Genomic DNA, 22,220 nt, shown 5'->3' with positions numbered 1-22,220 from the left:
TTATGTCCCCAGCCCTCCTCCCTCTATCATTCTCACATGCAGCTTCATTCAGTGTTTTAACATAATTGTAATACAGTTAGGTAATATTGTGCTGTCCATTTCTGAGTTTTTGCACAATCTGTATCCTTTCAGCACCAATTACCCAATATCTCACCCTATTTCTATCTCCTTATGGTCTCTGTTACCAAGGAAATATTCCAAGTTTATTCATAATGTCAGTTCATATCAGTGAGACCATACAGTATTTGTCCTTTTGTTTCTGGCTAATCCCACTCAGCATAATGTCCTTAAGGTCCATACATGTTGTTACATACTTCATAACTGTATTCTGTCTTACAGCTGCATAATATTCCATCTTATGTAAATGTCACAGTTTGTTTAGTCTACTGTTGATGGACATTTTGGCTGTTTCCATCTCTTGGTAATTGTTAATAATGCTGCTATGAACATTGGTGTGTAAATGTCCATTTGAATCCTTGGCCTCATGTCCTTTGAGTAGAGACAGCATATAGATGGGTCCTGTTTTTTAATCCATTCTGCCCGACTATGTCTTTTGATTGGAGAGTTTAATCCATTAACATTCAGTGTTATTACTGCATGGGTTGTACTTTCTTCTACTAGTTTCCTTCTGGATTTTATATGTCATATCTAATTTTCCTTCTTTTTACTTTTGCTCATAGTCTTCCTTTCTACACTCTTCTCCACACCTCTCTCTTCTGTCTTTGTATCTGTCTCTAGTGTTCCCTCTAGTATTTCTTGCAGAGCTGGTCTCTTGGTCACAAATTCTCTCAGTGGTTTTTTGTCTGAAAATGTTTTAATTTCTCCCTCATTTTTGAAGGACAATTTTGCTGGATATAGAATTCTTGGTTGGCAGTTTTTCTCTTTTAATAATTTAAATATATTATTCCACTGTCTTCTCGCCTCCATGGTTTCTGCTGAGAGATCTGCACATACTCTTATTGGGCTTCCCCTGTATGTGATGGATTGCTTTTCTCTTGCTGCTTTCAAGATCCTCTCTTTCTCTTTGACCTCTGACATTCTGATTATTAAATGTCTTGGAGTATGTCTATTTGGATCTGTTCTCTTTGGGGTACGCTGCACTTCTTGGATCTGTAATTTTAAGTCTCATAGGAGTTGGGAAATTTTCAGTGATAATTTCCTCCATTAGTTTTTCTCCTCCTTTTCCCTTCTCTTCTTCTGGGACACCCACAACACGTATATTAGTGCGCTTCATATTGTCTTTCACTTCCGAGTCCCTGCTCATATTTTTCCATTTTTTTTCCTATAGTTTCTGTTTCTTGTTGGATTTCAGATGTTCCGTCCTCCAGTTCAGAAATCCTATGTTCTGTCTCTCGAAATCTGCCATTGTAGGTTTCCATTGTTCTTTTCATCTCTTCTACTGTGTCTTTCATTCCCATAAGTTCTGTGATTTGTTTTTTCAGACTTTCAGTTTCTTCTTTTTGTTCTTTCCTTGCCTTCTTTATATCCTCCCTCAATTCATTGATTTGGTTTTTGATGAGGTTTTTCATGTCTGTTTGTATATTCTGAATTAATTGTTTAAGCTCCTGTATCTCCTTTGAATTGTTGGTTTGTTCCTTTGACTAGGTCGTATCTTCAGTTTTTCCAGTGTGATTTGTTATTGTTTGCTGGTGTCTAGGCAGTTAATTACCTCAATTAGTTTGTTCTGGAGATTGATTTCACTTCTTTTATTTAGGGTTTTCTTGCTGGATGAATTTGTTATGTATCTGTTCTTTTACATTCAGTTCACCTTTTTCTGGACCTCTAGCTTAGGTTTTGTTTAACAGAGGAGAAATTTTCAGTTCTTCCTTTCTTGCTTCTTGCCCTGCTTGTATGGTGCCTTTTTCCTCCCACCCTTAGGAGGGTCTACCTAGGTATTATAGACCTCAGCCGGATTTTCCCAGACCAAATTGGTGTCCTGTCAGGAGGAAAGAGTCACCTGCGTCAGTTTTCCCTGAGGGTGAGACCCAGTAGGTTGAACAAATTTCCTGTGAATTCTCTGTGCTCTGTTTTTCTTATCCTACCCAGTATGTGGCGCTTGTCTGCCTCCAAGTCCCACCAGCATAAGATGATGCGGTACCTTTAACTTTGGCAGACTCTCCCTTCTGGGGGCATGGTGGAAACAGAGGAGAGGTTTTAGGCTGGTTTTAATGGCTTCAAATTACCAAGCCCTGGGGTCTGAATTCCTTGATGGAGGGATTCCACCTGAGTTGGGCCTCACCCCTCCCCTGGGGAAGGCACCAGCTCCAGACAAACCCTCAAACAAGCTTGTCTGCCTATGCCTAGGGCAGTTGTAGCCTGAGAAGCCCTGCCACTGTATCCAAAGGCAGTCAGTCCTTTGTAGAAACACAGTCACAAAACTTCTATTTCTTTTCTTTTTCTGTTTCTGTCATCCCTGCTCCCTTTGTGCCAGGGCAAAAATGAGTGACCTCCACTTTGACCAGGTTCACCTGAGCTGGCCTATTTTCAGTAGTCAGAATTTGTTAATTAATTCCACAATTGGCGTTTGGTTGGTCTCAGTCCCTGCTGCTGGTAAAGTCTCTTTCCTTTCCCCTCTGGGAAGCAGCCTGTGGGGGAGGGGCACCAGCCACCACACACTTGGGGAACTTACGGTTCTGGGGGTGCTCACAGCTGGTCCAGCTGGTCCAGACTGGGATACGCTGTGTGTCCGTTCACTGGCGTCACCCCAGGAGCTGTTCTGTACTGTTTCTGGTTATTTAGTAGTTGTTCTGGGGGACGAACTAAATTGTACATATTGCTAAGCCGCCATCTTGGTCCAGACCTATGAGTCGCTGGATGACATTTTTTCTGTTTGTTCTTTGACCTTCAGTTCAACTTATTCTACTTCTCTAGCTTAGGTTTTGTTTAATAGATCAGAATTTTTCAGTTCCTGTTTTTTGTTTCTTGCCCTGCCTATATGGTGTCTTTTCCCTACCCCTTAGGAGAGTCTATTTAGGTATTATAAACCCCAGTAAGATTTTCCCAGACTAAACTGGTGTCCTCTCAGGAGGAAAGAGCCACCTGCATCAGTTTTCCCTGAGGGTGAGACTCAAAAGATTAAATGGCTTTCCTATGAAGGCTCTGGACTTTGTGTTTTTCTTTTCCTGCCCAGTATGTGGCACTTTTCTGCCTGCAGGTCCCACCAGCATAAGCTGATGCAGTAGCTTTAAGTTCAGCAGACTCTCCCTGCTGAGGGTGTGGTGGAAAGAGAGGAGAGGTTGTAGGTTGGCTTTAATCACTTCAGTTTTCCAGAATAAAGAGAGGATACAAGTAACAAAAATTAGAAATGTAAAGAGTGACATCACTACCAACCCCACTGAAATAAAAAAGACTGTAAGAGGATTCTCTGAGACACAGGAGCTCTTGATCTTGATCTTGAGATCTTGATCCATTTGTCTGTTTTTTCTTTCACAGTTCATGCTTTAGGTATAAAATTTAAGAAACTACCCCCGTCACTAGATCTTGTAGATGTTTCCCTATATTTTCTTCTAGAAGTTTTATGGATGGTACTGGCTCTTACATTTAGGTGTTTAATCCATTTTGAGTTAAGTTTTGCATAGGGTGTAAGGTAGGGGTCCTCTTTCATGCTTATGGTATTGAAATCCAGTTCTTCCACGCTCATTTATTGAAAAGACTATTCTGTCCCAGTTCAGTGGATTTGGGGGCCATATCTAAAATCAAATGTCCATGAATTTGGTGGTCAATCTCTGCACTCTTAATTCTGTTCCTTTGGTCATTCCTATCCTTGTGCCAGTAGCATGCTGTTTTGACCACTATGGCTTTATAGTAAGCTTTAAAGTCAGGAAGTGATAATCCTCCCACCTTCCCCTTCTTTTTTAGCATATCTTTAGCTATTCGGTATCTTTCCCTTCCATAAAAATTTGATAACCAGCTTTTCCAAGTCTTCATAGTAGGCTGTTGGGATTTTGATTGATATTGCATTGAACTGTAGATCAGTTTGCATGGAATTGACCTCTTCATGACATTCAACCTTCCTGGCCATGGGTATGGAATGTCTTTGCATCTATTTAGGTTAGTTTTTATTTCTTTTAGCAATATTTTTATAATTTTCTGTGTATAAGTCCTTGACATTCCTGCTTAGGCTTATTCCTAAATATCTGATTTGTTTTTTTTTTTATTTCTTTTATTAATTTTTAAATTTAAAAAAATATATGACAAGAAAGAAACACATTCTTAACATATGATCATTCCGTTCTACATATATAATTAGTAATTCACAATATCATCACATAATTGCATATTCATCATGATCATTTCTTAGAACATTTGCATCAATTCAGAAAAAGAAATAAAAGACGACAGAAAAAGAAATAAAATGAAAACAGAAAAAAAAATTATACATACCATACCCTTTAATCCTCCCTTTCATTGATCACAAGCATTTCAATCTAAATTTAACATTTGTTCCCCCTATTATTTATTTTTCTTCCATATGTTTTACTCATCTGTTGACAAGGTAGATAAAAGGAGCATCAGACAGAAGGTTTTCACAACCACGCAGTCACATTGTGAAAGCTATATCATTATACAATCATCATCAAGAAACATGGCTACTGGAACACAGCTCTACATTTTCAGGCAGTTCCCTCCTGCCTCTCCATTACATCTTGAATAACAAGGTGATATCTACTTAATGTGTAAGAATGACCTCCAGGATAACCTCTCGACTCTGTTTGGAATCTCTCAGCCATTGACACTTTATCTCATTTCACTCTTTCCCCTTTTGGTCTAGAAGGTTTTCTCAATCCTTTGGTGCTGAGTCTCAGCTCATTCTAGGATTTCTGTCTCACATTGCTAGGAAGGTCCACATCTCTGGGAGTCATGTCCCACGTAGACAGGGAGAGGGTGGTAAGTTTGCTTGTTGTGTTGGCTGGAGAGAGGGGCCACATCTGAGCAACCAAAGAGGTTCTCTTGGGGGTGACTCTTAGGCCTAATTTTAAGTAGGCTTGACCTATCCTTTGTGGGGTTAAGTTTTATTTGAACAAACCCCAAGACTGGGGGGCTCAGCCAATAGCTTTGGTTGTCCACACTGCTTGTGAGAATATCAAGAATTTAACTTGGGGTGGTTGAATTTTCCCCCGTTCTCACCATTCCCTGAAGGGGACTTTGTAAATACTTTTTTATTCACTGATCAAATCACTCTAGGATTTATCAGGGCATCACTCCTGACAAACCAACAAAATCTCAGGTCTTACTCAAGGTTCCATGTACTTAGGTGTTCAATTAAGCTATCTGCATAAGTTATGTTAGGAACTGCACTAGTCAAAATATAAATTGTATACCAAGTAAACATTTTTTGCTTTAGTCTCACACATAAGTTGAAATTTTAAAATATTGGTTACCATCTATTTTCAGCACCCTGCAGTAATGACATTCCTATGTTCTTCCTCATGCAAAAACACTAATTATCTAATTCTTCTGGTTGCTATTTTGAATGGAGTTTTTTCTTTAGTTGTCACCTCAGATAGTCAGTGCTTGTGTATGGAAACATTACTGATTTTTTTACTTTAATTTTGTATCCTGCCACTTTGCTGGATTTGTTAATTATTAGCTCAAGTAACTCAACTAGTTTTACAGAAGATTTATCTGGGATTTCTGCATATAGGATCATGTCATCTGCAAATAATGAACGTTTTACTTCTCCCTTTACTATTTGGATGCCTTTTCTTTCTTTGTTTTGTCTAATCGCTCCAGCTAGTACTTCTAATACAATGTTAAATAATAGTGTTGACAGTGGACATCCTTGTCTCTTTACCTATCTTATGGGAAATGCCTTCTCACCGTTAAGTATGATGCTGGCTATGGGTTTTTCATGTATGCCCTATGACCCAGCAATACCGGTACTCAGTATATAGCCAGAAGAGTTACGAGCAGTGACACAAAGAAACATTTGCACACTGATGTTCATAGCAGCACTACTAACAATTGCCAAGAGATGGAAATAGTCCAAGTGCCCATCAACAGACAAGTAGATACAATGTGGTCTGTATATATGATGGAATATTATGCAGTAGTTCGACAAAATGGTTTTCTAAAACATGACAACATGGATGAATCTTGGGGATATAATGCTGAGTGAAGCAAGAAGGACACAAAAGAACAGATATTATATGATTCATACTAGTTCATTATTATGACTAGTAAAGTTTGGAACAGTTGGAAGGAAAAATCTGAGATGAACGAACGGTGGCCCATGACAAACTCTGGGAACTGTTCTGTAGCTGCTTGTTGAAGTGTGCTTTGAAAATTATTGCTTTTTCTTTTCTTTACTTTGTATATATATGCTGTATTTTACAACAAAAAAGAAACTGTATAAAAAACAAAACAAAACTATAGGCAGCTATAGTAATATTAGATAAAATAAATTCCTAAAATAAATTTGAAAATGTTTGGTCAACTGTAGTAGCAACATTGATATTTGTAATAACTTTCTACTTGATATTTTCAGAATGTACACAGTTTTGATAGTTAATCAAATGGTATGTAAGATAGTGTTTAATATTTAGAATCTAAGAAACTCTGATATCTGTGTAGATTTTTTTTCTTGCTTTTATTTTAAATTGGTTTATGAACAGTCTGGCATTACAATGATTGTTTATATATTTTATTTGAATATGCCTATGGATATTCAAATATTTTTATAAAAGGAAGATTCTCTAGGGCGTGCCACAGTGGCTCAGCAGGCAGAGTTCTTGCCTGCCATGCTAGAGACCCGGGTTCAATTCCCGATGCCTGCCCAGGCAACAAAAAAAGATTCTCTAAACAACTGGATTATAATAAATTAGATATCCTAGATGAAATGGAGAAATTCTTAGAAATATACAAACTCTGTCTGCATTATCTGAAGTAAAAATAGAAGATTTCAAGACACCAATTACTAGTCAAGAGATTGTCAGGAATCGGAAATTTCCCAGCTATAAAAAGGAATCAAGTCCTGGTATATGCGACATAGTCGATGAATTCTGGTAGCATCGTGTTGAGTGAAATAAGCCAGACACAAGAAGAAAAATACTATGTGAGCTCACTGATGTGAACTAATTATAATTAGAATACATTAAGAATATAATTTAATAAGAAAGCAGAATTAGGTTACCACAGGATTGCATAGAGATTGGGTATGGGAAGTTAAGGCTTAAAATGTATGGCGTTCCTACTTGGAACAGTGGAAATATTTTGGTAATGGAAAGTAGTGATTCTAGGTGCAGTGTTATGAATTTACATAATTAGAAGCAGTTCAATATATATTTAAATGTGGTCAAAATGGGAGATTTTAGCTTGTATATATGGTAAGAGAATAAAAATGAATCCATGGAACTATACTACCCCAAAACAGTGAGCCCTGAACCCTAAATGAAACCATGGAATAGAGTTAGCAATACAATTATAATAATGTGCTTTCATAAATTGTAAAAAATGTTCCACACCAGTGCAAGGTGTTAGTACCTTTTGGGTGGTATGTGGTATTCTTTCTTTCTTTCTTTTTTTTTTTTTGCATGTTCTTTAAACACATAACTTCTTTAATAAAAAAGAAGGCTGTGAATGTAATTTTGTCTGCTGCTTTTTGTTTTACATTGTATTTTGAGTATTTTCCCAAACTATTAAAAGTTCTTTGTAAAATAACATTTTAACAACTGTATGACATCTTGTTGTTTTAGTATTTTTGGCTCTTTGGTCCCTTAGTAGAGATGGCAGGAAATCAGATGATGATGGATTAATTCTACATTGTCGAAATCTGTGTTGTCCATGAAATTGATTTTCCTTCATCTGAGAACGTCTTTATTTTTCCCTCATTCATAAAGTACAATTTGATTCAATACAGAACTTGTGGTTAACTGCTCTTTTCTTTCCTAGCATTTGTTATTTGAACTGGTATAGGTTATTTCTCTTTGGCTACTTTTAAAGATTTTTTCTTTGTCTTTGTGTTTCTGAAGTTTATCTATGATGTGTTTTGATGTCCATTTCTTTGGGTTTATATTATTTAGGGGTATGCTAAGTTTCTTGAATCTGTAGTATTTTGTCTTATACCACATTTTGGGGAGTGGGGGTTTCCACCATTTGTTTGAGTAATTTTTCAACCCCAGTCTCTTTTCTCCTTTTTTCCTGGAATTCCAGTTATACAACTGCTAGATCTTGTGTTACTGTACCACAGTCCCTGTGACTTTATTTTTACTTTTCAGTCTATTTTCTCTATTTAAGTGCTTTTTCATTTGTTTTGAGAATTCATTTTCTCTATTTTCTCTGCTATTCAGATAAGTAAATTCTGTTTATCTGTTCTTGAGTTCATTGATTCTGTTCTCTGTCATCTTTTTTCTGCCATAGAACCTATCCAGTGAGTTATAAATTTTTTTATTATTTTGGTTTATTGTGATTTTTCAGTTCTATAACTTTTCTTTTTTTTCCTTCTGTTTCCTTGCTGAGATTTTCTGTTTTTCATTTGTTTTGAGAATCCATAATTGCACGTTGAAACATTTTTATAGTAGATGTTTTAAAATTCTTGTGACGCAATTCCACCATCTGATTCATACCTGTGTTGGCATTCAGTTAATTATCTTCTCTTTTCCAGGTTCTTGGTATAAGTGGTGTTTTAAATAGCATCCTAGGTTTTTGGATATTATTTAAGGAGACTCGCTCTCCTATTTAAATTATCTATTTAGGCAGGCTGTTACTCTGGCAGTTAGTATATAGGTTCTGGCCTACATTTATTGGCTGTAATTCCAATGGCAATTTAATTTTTAGATCCCCTGCAGTGATGGTTTGGTCTTCTTTGCTCACTAGGTCCCACAGGGCTCCCGTGCAGTATTTGCTGATGGCGCCCATGGGAATAGAATGCACTTCCCTGGGCTTGGTTGTGTTAGGTGGAGGGTAGGAGATGGCAGGCCTGCCTAGTGGGCTACCTGGTGTCCCAAGGGCTGCAATTCACTTCTTGGCAGATATTGCCTGTAGGTTGAAAGATATTTTCCTGGGCTGCCGTTAGCTACCATGTAGCAGGTTGGGATATGCCAGCTTGATTTACTGGTGCTGTCAATCTGGATAGCAAGCGTTTGCCTGCTATGCTGGGTATGGGGCCAAGGATGGAGTTCCCCTTCTGGTCTTCGTTGATGCTGCTGGTTTGGAGATAGTAGGCTTACCCACCTGCAATTCCAGGTGTGGAGTTGTGGGGGTGTGGGAGTAGGGATGGTTACTTAATAGGACTCTGCTATGCTATCTGTTTTCTGGTTCTGCAGCCAAAGAAAGCAAGCAATTCTTAGGCTTTTTTTTCCCTACGCGTGTTCATAGTTTTTGGTTGGAGGACTCTAGTACCCAAACTGAGATACATGATATTATAAGAAACCCAGGAAAATTGCTGTCATAGTATTCTTCATTCAAGTTTTGATATCTCTAGCCACTCTGCCTTCCTCTTTCCATCTTTCTGAGTCCTATTTGATGAATTATTTCTGAAAATTTTAGTGTATTTAAAGGGACGGGCAAGGAAAAGTAAAGTTATGCCATCTTTTTTAGAACAGGAACTAATCTCTGTACTTGGGAAAGTGCTACAATTTTATTTAGTTGTATTTTGTTCTTGAGTTTGGATTGTGAGTATGTAATGTGTCAGGTTGTTATGGCTTGGGTAAACATTTTCTAAATACTTTATATTTGTCGTTTTCAACATGTGGTGAACATCTTACTTGGAGATTTTTATTATTTAAAAATTAGATTTGTATAAAAAGTCAAGATGTAAAAGAGTAAATACACTTAAAGAATCTTAAAAAGGTATCACAAATGGCTTTTCAGAAATGTTCTCAATTTACAACCCCGTTATCAGTATATGAGAACAGTAGTTTCATTAGACCCTTTCTAGCTCATCTAATGTAATTTTCAATATCAATTTTAATTTTGATAGATGAACAATGGCATTAATTTTAACATCTTGGATTATTAATGAAGTTGAACATAAATTTATATGGAGCAATTTATGTGCTTGTAACATTCGCCTATTTTTGTATTGAATCTTACTCCTTTTTATTACTGTCTGAGCTTTCTTTATATTAAAAATCACTTTTTTTTAGGTTTTGTTTTTTAGTTTTGTCAGAGATGTCCTGCTTGGGGCTTGGGCTACTGGTAGGACAGAGGGACAGCAGGGAATCAGATTGCCAGCAAGAGAGTGACATTAAATGGTGAAAAACATAATGGAGATGATGAAAAAAGCAAGATGAGTCAGTGGATTAGAGATAAATATACACACATCCACATATCAGTGAAGTTTAGTGGTTAAATAATTATCTAGAAAGGTAGGAGGTTGTTGTGAGAGAGTGGAGTGCGTGAAGTAAAAATTTTGAAATTGGATCTGTTTTGGTGATGACAGGGTCAAACACTGAGAAAGGAGAGGATTGAATTGAAATGGAAGAGACAGTCTTTGGAGATGGTGTCAGTGAACTGAGAAGCAAAATATTACTTGAATTGTCTGTGTGGTTGTTGAAGTTTCTTAGAATAATGACAAGATAATTTGGAAAGCAAAATTATAATGAATAACTAAGAAATTGCATGGTGGCAGCCACAAAGAGGAAGACAAAGTAGTATAGCTAGGTGGCGTGAGCCAGAAGGAAACTGGCTTTTTTTAATAAAAGGAAGGGGAGAACAGTTGGTATATAATTGGCCTTCATTGTTTTGAAGGATAGTTTCATTGGATGTAGAATTCTGGTTCGATAATTTCATTCAGCACTTTGAACATGTCATCTCACTCACCTTCGACTTCCACGATTCTAATTTGAGGACGTCTACTAATTGTATGGCTTTTTCTCCTACACTGGGTTGTTTTTCTCTGTCTGCTTTTAAGATTTTCTGTTGTATTTGGCTTTCAATAATTTTATGTGTCTATGTGCAAATATCTCTGTAATTTATTTACTTGTGGTCTTTACTAAATCCTATATTTGGGTACACTTGGAAACAGTTTCTATTGTTTTTTTCCTGAGTATGATTATGCTTTTATTTTTCTGTGTATGGCTCCTAATTTTTTGCTCAAAACTGAAAATTTTAGATAAAATTTTGTAGAAACTCTGAATTCTGATAGCACCACTCCCCACCCCACACACATGTCACACAAAGGTGGTTGATGATCCTGTTTTTCCAATTGTTTCTTTGTTTATTAACTTGTCTGTGCTCAGTCTATGAAATCTGTTGTTCTTGATCTGTTGTTCTTGATGTAACAAAACTCTGCTCAGTTTTGTTATTTATTTATTTTTAAGCCTGGTTTCCTAGGTTTTGCTGGTACATTTGTGTAGCTCAGTGTTCAGCCAGTGATTAGATAGAGGTTGTGCTCAAATACTTTGATCCAGTAAGGTTTCTGTCCCTACCAGTGGGTCTTTCTATGGGGTGGGAAGCACTTTGAAAGCTCAGACTAGTTTCAGGTTTGCCTTGAGTTTTACTTTGTTTGAGCCCTTTTGAATCACCTGTGCTCATACAAACATCCTCAGTGTTGGCCAGAAGTATATGAATAACAAGGATCTCTCTGTCTCTGCTGTGCATATGTGCATCCTTTCCAGGAATGTCTTTCTTTGTTCCAGCTTGGACCATAACTACAAGCAAAGTAAGCCGTATTATTGACCCTCTTTTCCTGGCCAACCTTTAAAAAGTCACTTCCACTAACAGTGACCACTAGATGTGAGTGTTGCCCACCACTTCAAATCAGGTGAACCCCACCCTTTTTTTTGTTTTTTGTTTTTTTAATTAATTTTTAAATTAAAAAAATATATAACAACAATCATTCTAAACATATGATAATTCCATTCTACATATATAATCAGTAATTCACAATATCATCACATAGTTGCATATTCATCATCATGATCATTTCTTAGAACATTTGCATCAATTCAGAAAAAGAAAGAAAAAGACAACAGAAGAAAATTCATATATACCATACTTCTTACCCCTCCTTTCACTGATCACTAGCATTTCAAACTAAATTTATTTTAACATTTGTTCCCCTTATCATTTATTTTTATGCCATATGTTTTACTCATCTGTTGGTAAGGTAGATAAAAGGAGCATCAGACACAAGGTTTTCACAATCACACAGTCACGCTGTGAAAGCTATATCATTGTACAGTCATCTTCAAGAAAAATGACTACTGGAACACAGCTCTGCATTTTCAGGCAGTTCCCTCCAGCTCTCCATTACATCTTAACTAATAAGGTGATATGTATTTAATGCATAAGAATAACCTCCAGGATAACCTCTCGACTCTGTTTGGAATCTCTCAGCCATTGACATTTTATTTTGTCTCATTTCACTCTTCCCCCTTTTGGTCAAGATGGTTTTCTCAATCCCTTGATGCTGAGTCCCAGCTCATTCTAGGATTTCTGTCCCATGTTGCCAGGAAGGTCCACACCTCTGGGAGTCATGTCCCACATAGACAGGTGGAGGGCGGTAAGTTTGTTGTGTTGGCTGGAGAGAGAGGCCACAGCTGAGCAACAAAAGAGGTTCTCTTGGGGGTGACTCTTAAGCCTGATTTTAAGTAGGCTTGACCTATCCTTTGCGGGGTTAAGTTTCATATGAACAAACCCCAAAATTGGGGGCTCAGCCTATTGCTTTGGTTGTCCCCACTGCTTGTGAGAATATCAAGAATTCTCCACTTGGGGAAGAAGTGAGCCCCTTTCAACTGTGACAGAGAAGCCCCAGTCTTCTTAGCCTATTCCACCATAGTGGAACTTCTACACTGGAGGATAGAGGAGGATGGACTAGCCTAAGGTCAGAACACCACAGATTTCTACTGTTCTTACCTGAAGTTCAGCAATTTTTCAAGTATAAATTCTTCTTAGATTGTTGTTTGCCTTTGGTTGATTTCTAGCTTTATAGTTTCTTTTTAGGTTGGAACATTCACAAATCTCTGCACTCATTCATAGCCAGAAGACATTCTCCTTCCAAGTGTATTTTTTTGCTTTGAAATTGTCCTAAGAATGAATACACTTTTGTACTATCTAAAGAAATCCCTAAAGAAAATCTCAGTGGGAAAAAAAGTTGTTATATTAACATTTTGTATTCTTAAAATTTACTTCTAAATAAGAAACTTAATTTAGCTATTGCCACATGCTTGGGTAATAACACTGCTATTATTAATCTCAATTTGTAGATGAAGAAAATGAGCCTTGTTAATTTAGGGGATTGCTCAAGTTTATGAGATGGGTCTATAAAGTAAATTTTTTCAGTGGCTTATAAGCTGACTCTAAAGGCAATTTTGAATGAGTATGTCAAAGATTTTTAGCAGTGACAGTGTGTCAAGATAATGCTTTTTAAATGTCAGCCTCTTAGGTAACTTTAAAAAGGATTATACTCATTTAACTAAATGAGTTGATATATTTTACAAAGTAGGTAAATAAAGATAGAGCAAAGCAGAGCCTGAATTTCTTTGTCCCTGAACTTGGTATGAATCAACTCATTGCTTTCTAAAAAAGATAGCGACCTTACTGTGTATTTCAGTTTGTATTTTGGGTTAGTTTTACTCTGACTATAGAAATTCTGTAAACGTAAAAGGGCTAGACAAAAGAATATGCTTTTACCAGTGTTCTGAAGTGAAAATTTTGACTTTTAAAGATGGATATATGGATGTACTAAATAAAAGAAGATGGCACATTTTCTTTCAGAAGAGTCCTTGATGGACATGAAATTGAAACTGAGGTAGTTGATTAAACTGTGTTGATTGTTAGTATCAGAGCATTTATCCACAGGGTTATATCCATCCAGAGGACTGGACTTGTGTTTCTTAGGGCACCTTTTCCTCTTGATAGTGTGGAAATACACTCTCAAATTTTACCCTTTGGTTATATCCCTTTTTAAATGAACTGTTAACATATTGTTTTAATTGGATACAAAAACAAGTACAATTTTAGATGAAAAACCTTAAGAATATAGTTTCAGTGTTCTAAGATTCCTGATTTATATATATTCCTTAGAGTCAGTTGTTCTTTATCCCATAAAAAGTGGTTCATTTTCCTTTGTAAGATTAAAGCAAGTTGGAAAATTTGGACAACTAGAAAGAATGTCATTTTTTTCTAAAGTGGGATGCTTCTATATGTGGCTGATTTCACTTATTTGTGTTTAATGTTGTGTTCTAAGAGTAACTTCTGCCAGGTTTTTCAGTTTGTTTGTCTTTTTTTAAGGGAAAATGGTGCCTTGCCTTTCTTCTACATATTCTGATTGCTCATTGAAATCTCATTTTTATAACTTGCAGGTTGTCTTTGATCACTTACTTTTCTGGGCCTTTGTGCTTGTGTGTTTGTTGAAGGACTAAGTGGTGATTTTATTTTTAAAGCAGTTTTATTGAGATATTCACACACCATAAAATCCATCCAAAGTGTATAATCAGTGGCTCTCTGTATAATGATATTGTTGTGCATTCTTCACCGCAATCAGTTTTAGAACATGCTACTCCAAGAAAGAAAAACTACATACCCTTTATACCCCTTAGCCAGTTTGAATCTATTATATGTCCCAGAAAAGGCATCTTAATCCTAATCTAATCTTGTGGGAGCAGCCATTTCTTTTAAGCCTGATTCGATGCCATAGGCTGGAAACTTTTAAATAGATTATATCCACAGAGATGTGGCTCCACCCATTGCAGGTAGTCTTGATTAGTTTACTGGAGTCCTTTAGAAGAGAAAACATTGGAGAGAGAGCCAGAAATGACAGAGCTGACAGAAATGACAGATGCTTGGAGCCCAGCAGACGTTGCCATGAGTTGTTAAGCAAGCCAGAACCTAGAGAGAGCCAGGGAAGCCAAGAGGTGAAAGTCAGCCCTGGAAAAGCAAAGTGAGGAACTTCCACAGTAACAGAGGCTGAAAGTAGTGGAGCCCAGGAGCAGAAGACCAGCAAATGCCAGCCACATGATTACTCAGCTGATAGAGGTGTTCCTGACCCATCAACCTTCCTTGAGTTAAGGTATCTTTCCCTGGATGCCTTACTGTGGACATTTTTACAGACTTAAAGTCGTAAACTTGTAACTTATTAAATTCCCTTTTTAAAAGTTGTTTCAGCTCTGGTATATGGCATTCTGGCAGTTTGCAAACTAACAACATCCCCCTTCCCCCCCATTATTGGCGCTTAGCTTTGGACTAGTATCTTTGTTACAACTGATGAAAGAATACTGAGAGATTACCTTTAACTATTGTCTGTAGTTTGTATTAGGTATATTTTTTCCCATATACCACCATATTATTAACATAAGTGGTGATTTTTAAGATTATGTCTTCATGTAAAATTCCAAGTGCCTCTACTGTCTGTTGTCCAAACCATTTTTAGATGATATCCTGTTGACTGGCAAGTCACAAGCTCAGTGTTAACTGCTCTAACCTGCAGTATAATCATACCTCTGCCAGTGGCCCTGACTGATAGACTCCACCAAATTCAAGGGTCTGCCTGTCAGGTAAAATTTCATGAGGTAATTTGAGCAGATTAACTATTTCCGGTTTGTCTATCAGTTGAGGAAAAATTACTATTTTATCCTCTCATCTTTCACCATTATCTTCAGAAAGGAGGCCTATGGGCCCTCAATCTTAAAGCTTGCCGTTACAAAACTTATTCTTACAAAGAAGAAGCTAAGCCTATTTATGATTATGCCTAAGAGTTACCCCCAGAGAACCCTCTGTTGGTCAGATGTGGCTTCTCTCTCTAAGCCAACTAACTTGAACAGATAATACATATACAAGGTTTTAAAAAATTAAATGGTACAAAATAGTATGTAGATATAGGGATTTTGTATTTTAATGCATGATTGTTCTATAAACCCACAGTTTCTCTAATTAAAAAATGGTGTGTAGTAAAACACAAGTCTTTTCCATATCAGTGGTGATAAATCACATTGGTACTATGTCCCCTCGATATGATAAAAATGGAATTTTTGTCTGTTTCCTCCCCCACACCCACAATACTGGTCTAATCATGAGAAAAACAGCAGACAAATCCTAATAGAGGGGAATCCTACAAAATAATTGATCAGTACCCCTCAGAACTGTCAAGGCTGTCAAAAGCAAGGCCCATCTGGAACTTGTCACAGTCAAGAGGAGCCTAAAGAGACCTGAAAATCAAATGTACTATGGTATTGTGGACAGGATCCTGGAACAGAAAAAGTCATTAGGCCAAGATGAAGGAAATCTGAATAGACTGTGGACTTCGGTTAATAAAAATATTTTGATACTGATGCATTAGTTATAGCAGAAGTACCATACAGGTGTTGGATGTTAATAACAATGGGAAACTGAGTGCAGTTTATATACGAACTCTCTGCCCTATCTTCTCAATTTTTATTTATAGATCTAAAACTGTTGTAAAAAATATTCTCTTTCAAAAAAAAAATTGCCACTTTCTGCGACTCCTTTGAGAGAGATTTTTGCTTATATAAACATAATTTATATTATATATCACTCTCCTACCTGCTTTTTTTTTTTCCAAACACAAAGAGCAACATACTATACATCATATTCTTTTTTCCCTTGAGAGTATTTTTGGAGATTGTTCCATATGAACACACAGAGATGTATATTTATTCCATTAGATTTAACTGGTCTCCTATTCATGGATAGTCAGATTGTGCCCATTCTTTGGCTGTATAGTATTAGTTTATAACCCTAATACTAGAAGGTGGGGAGAGGGGGTTAGGGTGGTAGGAGAAGGGACAGTCTAGTTTCTTTTACTGTTAAGTTGACATTTTCTCTTTATTATTTTATACTCCACATCTTTCCAATAGAGGATTTGAAGCAGGTTGCCGCCTATTTACTACTTAAATAGATATGATGAATATCTGGAAGATACCTCCTGTCATTATGTTAATTAAGAGCAGTGATGGGAAAAAGAATAGAGGAACAGGTCCAGATCATCTAACTTTTGGTGAAATGGGGGAAACCAACCCAGAAACATGGTTATTTAATACACTGTGCTAACACTTCATTGCAGCCTGTTGCAAAAACACAGGGGAGGGAGGGACTAAATCATGCTTTTACTTTTCATTGGGTTTTAAATTGTCATTCCAGATGAGCTTATAAAAGTGAGTTGGGAGTTAGTAGTTTGACTTAGTTGGATGATCTTTGTCACCAAGGAAGGGCAGTGTCCTCCTCAGTTTTCTTCTAGCGGTGATATCTAGAGTCAGAGACTTTAGGTTCATGGAGCAAAGCTGGCTAGTCTCCATTCTGTGAAGTCATCCTCTGACAAAACATCCTATAAATCGCTTGGGTTTATAGGTGGTACAGCATACTCGGTAACATGTTCTTTTTTCTTCAACTATATATATTCAGGGAAGGTACTGTATACTGTAGTACAGTGCTGCTTCTGAGTTAGGAAACTTCATTGTTTACCAAGGGATAGTTACATTTAAGGATAGAGGAAAAAAAGACAGAGGTAGCAAAAGGATTAAGTGTTGTACTTTTCAGTGGTTCCTTTTCATGACAAGAAAGGCTTGTCTCCATGAGCTGGCCTTGTTTTCTTTCTTGCCCAGCTGCAAAAGCTGCCTTTCTTTTATTTACTAATATTTATTTTAATTAAAAAAATGAATACAAGTCCCCTAAAATAATCAAACTATTCCCTTTGATTTCAATCCTGTTCCCCTCCACAGAAGGAACCATTGCTTTCCTTTTGGAGGTACAGAAGAATGTGTTTATGTTTAACATTAATAGTGTCATACAAAATGCATTCTACTCCTGTTTCATTTGTTTACTTAAAAGTGTGTATTTGTGCTGATTTGAAATTATGTATCCCAGAAAAGCCCTGTTTTCTTAATCCTGATTTAATATTGGTAGGGTAGGACCTTTTGGTTGGATTGTTTTCCATGGAGATGTGACAATTGTGGATTAGACCTTTTGATTATATGAAGATGTGACTGCCCATTCAAGGTGGGTCTAAATTAAGTTTTACTAGAATCCTTTAAAAGAGGAAACGTTTTGAAGAAAGGTCAGAGTCAACATAGACACAGACGATTGGAGATTCTTGGAGTGCTGAGACAGAGGGAGCAGATGCCTGGACACGAACGATTGGAGATGCAGAGCCCAGCAGATGTCACCATGTGCCTTCCTGTGAGATGCTAAGCAAACCATAATCCACAGTTTTGTCCCAGAGAAGCTAAGTGATGAAGGCCCACAGACACTCAGAGAGGAAGCTGCTGGAATCAGAAGCTGGAAGCAACAGAACTGGGAGCAAGGAATTGGCAGAGCCAGCCACGTTCCTTCCTATGTGACAGACATCAGCCTTTCTTGAATCAAGGTATCTTTCTCTGGATGCCTTAATTTGGACAATTTTAAGGCCTTAGAACTGTAAACTTGTAACTTATTAAATTCTCTTTTTAAAAGCCATTCCATTTCTGGTATATTGCATTTCAGCAGCATTTAGCAAACTAAAGCAGTGTTGAGGGCATTTCATGTTAATACGTTGACTGACTTTGTTCCATTTCCTGGCTGTAACAGAATTTATTTAACCATTCTGCTATTTTGACTTTGTAGGTTGTTGCCATTTTTTGGTTGTTATAAACAGTGCTACAGTGAACCCCCCTTGTACATTCCTTGTATGTTGTGAGAGTTTCTTAGGTCGTCAGGTGCATTTGCTGCTCATAGGATTTGAGGACTTTTAGATACTGCTGATACATTGCATGAGAAAAGCAAGTTGCAGATTTGTATGGTTAGTATAGCATTATTCAGGTTGGGGGAAAGGCCAGATATATCATAGGGACATTTTCTATTAACCAGACTGATAGCAGTTGAAAATTTTGGAGAAGATATTACACTTGAAAATGGTGGTCAAAGGAACTGTGGCCTTTTTAGTAATGTTTAGGTTTTTATAATAAGAATATATTCATATATTGAGTTGTTACAGTTTATAATAAACATGTAGAGAGTCTGAATAATTTTTATCTCTATGCCTCAAAGTATAGAATAGTCTCCATTTTCAAATACATACTGATCATTAAAAAATTCATCATGTATTAGGATGTAGAAAAAAATCACTATTTCAAAAAGTAGGTGAAGAGAACATTTGGCCACTCCCATCCCAGACAAGACTAATTTAAGCACTTTGAATTTTCTAGATATTATCATAAAATACTATATACTACTGTAGCTTTCTGTTTAATGTTTGGATTTTGGTACAAGTGGTTAAAATTTTTATAATTTTTCTATTGGTTTTGATATTCTAATGCAAAATAGGATATTTAAATATTGCTGATGTTGCTTTTGATGTGTAACCCTTTTTTTTTTTCCTTGAAGAGATGTTAAAGCTGGAAATATTCTTCTTGGAGAAGATGGCTCAGTACAGATTGCAGGTAATAACTAATATCTTTTCATTTTGATTTAATGACCAATAGAACCACAATAACTAGCTCCTTTTTTGGTTTTCTTTCCTGTTCCCTAGACCATCTCTTTTCTATTCAAGCATACTACATTGACATATTCCTGCTGGCTCCCAAGATATATTGTATTACTCATCCTTCATTTCTGATCTTAGACATTTTTCTGACCATTACTCATCTTCCAGTTGTTTACGCATTACCCCCATTAGGTTCTTCTGCTATGAATTCTCATAACATTCTGTTCTTTCCTTTGAAGGACAAATAATCAAAAATCTTTGTAATCAAGGATTTCTTTATTTGTTCTGGATATTAAACCCGTATCAGATACATGGTTTCCAAACATTTTCTCCGATTGTGTAGACTATTCTACTTTTTCATGATAAAGTCCTTTGAAGCACAAATATTTTTAATTTTGATGAAATCCATTTATCTATTTTTTCTTTTGTTGCTCATGCTTTTTTATAAAGTCTAAGAAACCATCACCTGAGGATACTTTGCTCTGTTGTTTTCTGTAGGAGTCTTATAGTTTGGGTTCTTTATATTTAAATCTTTGATCCAGTTTGAGTTAATTTTTGTATATGGTGTGAGGTATGGCTCCATCTTAGTTCTTTTGTATATATATATATCTCCAGTTTCCCAGCACCATTTGTTAAAGAGATTATTCTTTGCCCACTAAGTAGACTTGGTATCCTAGTCAAAAATCAGTTGGCCATAAATGTGAGGATGTATGGGTCAGTTTTGATAAGATTAGTTAGGTTTTAGGCAGTGAGTTAAATATTACACTTTTATTTTTTGTTTATTTATTTTTTGCATGGGCAGGCACTGGGAATCTCACCTCCGGCATGGCAGGTGAGAACTCTGCCTGCTGAGCCACCGTGGCCCGCCCAATATTACACTTTTGATTAATAAATTCAGATACCCCCAACATGTAAAACAAGCTATGTAAGCTTTATCTTAAGACTCATGTAACTAAACCATTGTAATTAAAGTAGAATCTCAAAGGTGAATTTCTTTCAAATGTAATTTTATAATGATACAATTAAGTAAAAAGCATAGATTTATTTGTAAAAACTTTAAATAAGTATATATTCTTGTTTATTCCTTTTAAGGTCATGCCTAATTTAGTGTTTTAGTTCTTAAAAGCTTTTGTGCCAGCATATTCTTTACTCAGAGTTTTCATTAATTGCTATTGAAACTTGTGGATTTGGTATTCCTGATTTTAACCAAGGCTACATTTAGAACATTTGTGGCTATAATATTTTTCACACCGTAGTATAAATAACATCATATTATATTGTAATTGACTGATTCAATCTACTACATTATACGTTGTTCCCAGACAAAGACCGTGTCGCTCTTAAACACAACTTTTGATCCTGTCACATAGTAGACACCAAAGTTTATCTTGTACTTTAACCTAAATGGTCTTAACAGAGGAGCTAAAATTTTTTTGAAATGTGTTTAGTTTCTCTTTAGTTGGCATTTTAAGGCAACAGTCACAATTGTATTGTTGCTACTTAATTTCTTTTCTGAAATTTATGGTTGGATTGACTGTTTTCCTTGGTATTATGTCTGTGTAGTTATTTGACAGGGTAGTTTTGATAAAATAGAGATATTCTCACTCACATCCCTTAGCTAACTAAATCTTTCGAATCCTCAAGGTTTATAAATCATACTTGGAAACAAGAGAGGTGTACTAGCTAAAAAATTTTTTTTTTAATTTATGGAACATTTTCAGAATTCTGTACATTTTAAAGCTATTTAAGGCATTTAGTAGATTTTTAATTCAATAATCTCATAATTAAGCTTAAAAGGCATTATGTGTATATATATATGTATTTTTTATATTTAAGTGTTTTAAGGCATAGCTTTTCCCACTAATTGGTAGTAAGAACATTGAACACCTCTTGAGTCCTTAGTACATTCCAGGTTACTATTCTAAGTATATCGTTGATTCATTTCATCTGGAAAACAATCTTAATGGATCAACACTGTTAATTATCCCCTTTTTGCATATGAAGAAACTGTAGCCTAGGGATGGAAAGTAACTTCCCCAAGATCAGCTAGTGGCAGAACTGAATGTACTGAATATACTTTTCTTCCTTCCTCAAAGGCCCTGTTTTTTTTTTTTTTTTCAATTTTTTATTAATTAAAAAAAAATTACAAGAAACACAAACATTCCCAACACATACACTCAGCAGTTCACAATATCATCACATAGTTGCATATTCATCATCATGATCATTTCCCAGAACATCAGCATCAATTCATAAAAAGAAATAAAAAGACAACAGAAAAATATAACAAAGAAAAAAAATTTTACATGCCATACCCCTTACTGATCCCTTTCATTGATCACTAGCATTTCAAACTAAATCTATTTTAACATGTGTTCCCCCTATTATTTATTTTTATTCCGTATGTTCCTCTCATCTGTTGACAAGGTAGATAAAAGGAGCATAAGACACAAGGTTTTCACAATGACACAGTCACATTGTGAAAGCTATATCGTTATACAATCATCATCAAGAAACATGGCTACTGGAACACAGCTCTACATTTTCAGGCAGTTCCCTCCAGCCTCTCCATTACATCTTGGATAACAAGGTGATATCTACTTAATGCATAAGAATAACCTCCAGGATAACCTCTTGACTCTATTTGGAATCTCTCAGCCATTGACACATTGACACTTTGTCTTATTACCCCCCACCCCCACCCCGTCAAGAAGGTTTTCTAAATCCCTTGATGCTGGGTCTCAGCTCATTCTAGAGTTTTTCTCATTCCCTTAATGCTGAATCTCAGCTCATTGCAGGATTTCTGTCCCACGCTGCCAGGAAGATCCACACCCCTGGTAGTCATGTCCCACTTAGGCAGGGG

General features: G+C 36.3%; 1 protein-coding gene across 5 annotated transcripts in view; it reads left to right on the top strand.

Moving 5' to 3' along the window:
• OXSR1 (oxidative stress responsive kinase 1) overlaps positions 1-22,220 on the top strand; it is a 165,778-nt gene that overhangs the window by 56,065 nt on the left and 87,493 nt on the right. For all 5 annotated transcript variants that reach the window (XM_077129787.1, XM_077129789.1, XM_077129790.1 and 2 more), the window contains one exon: positions 19,258-19,313. In XM_077129787.1, coding sequence (XP_076985902.1) covers positions 19,258-19,313 — 56 coding nt within the window. The remainder of the gene's footprint in view (positions 1-19,257; positions 19,314-22,220) is intronic.

The sequence above is a fragment of the Tamandua tetradactyla genome, chromosome 15, assembly GCF_023851605.1.
Source record: "Tamandua tetradactyla isolate mTamTet1 chromosome 15, mTamTet1.pri, whole genome shotgun sequence".
NCBI classification, from domain to species: Eukaryota; Metazoa; Chordata; class Mammalia; order Pilosa; family Myrmecophagidae; genus Tamandua; species Tamandua tetradactyla.
Note: the sequence above shows the minus strand (reverse complement) of the source record. Positions and strands in the feature narration are given on the sequence as shown.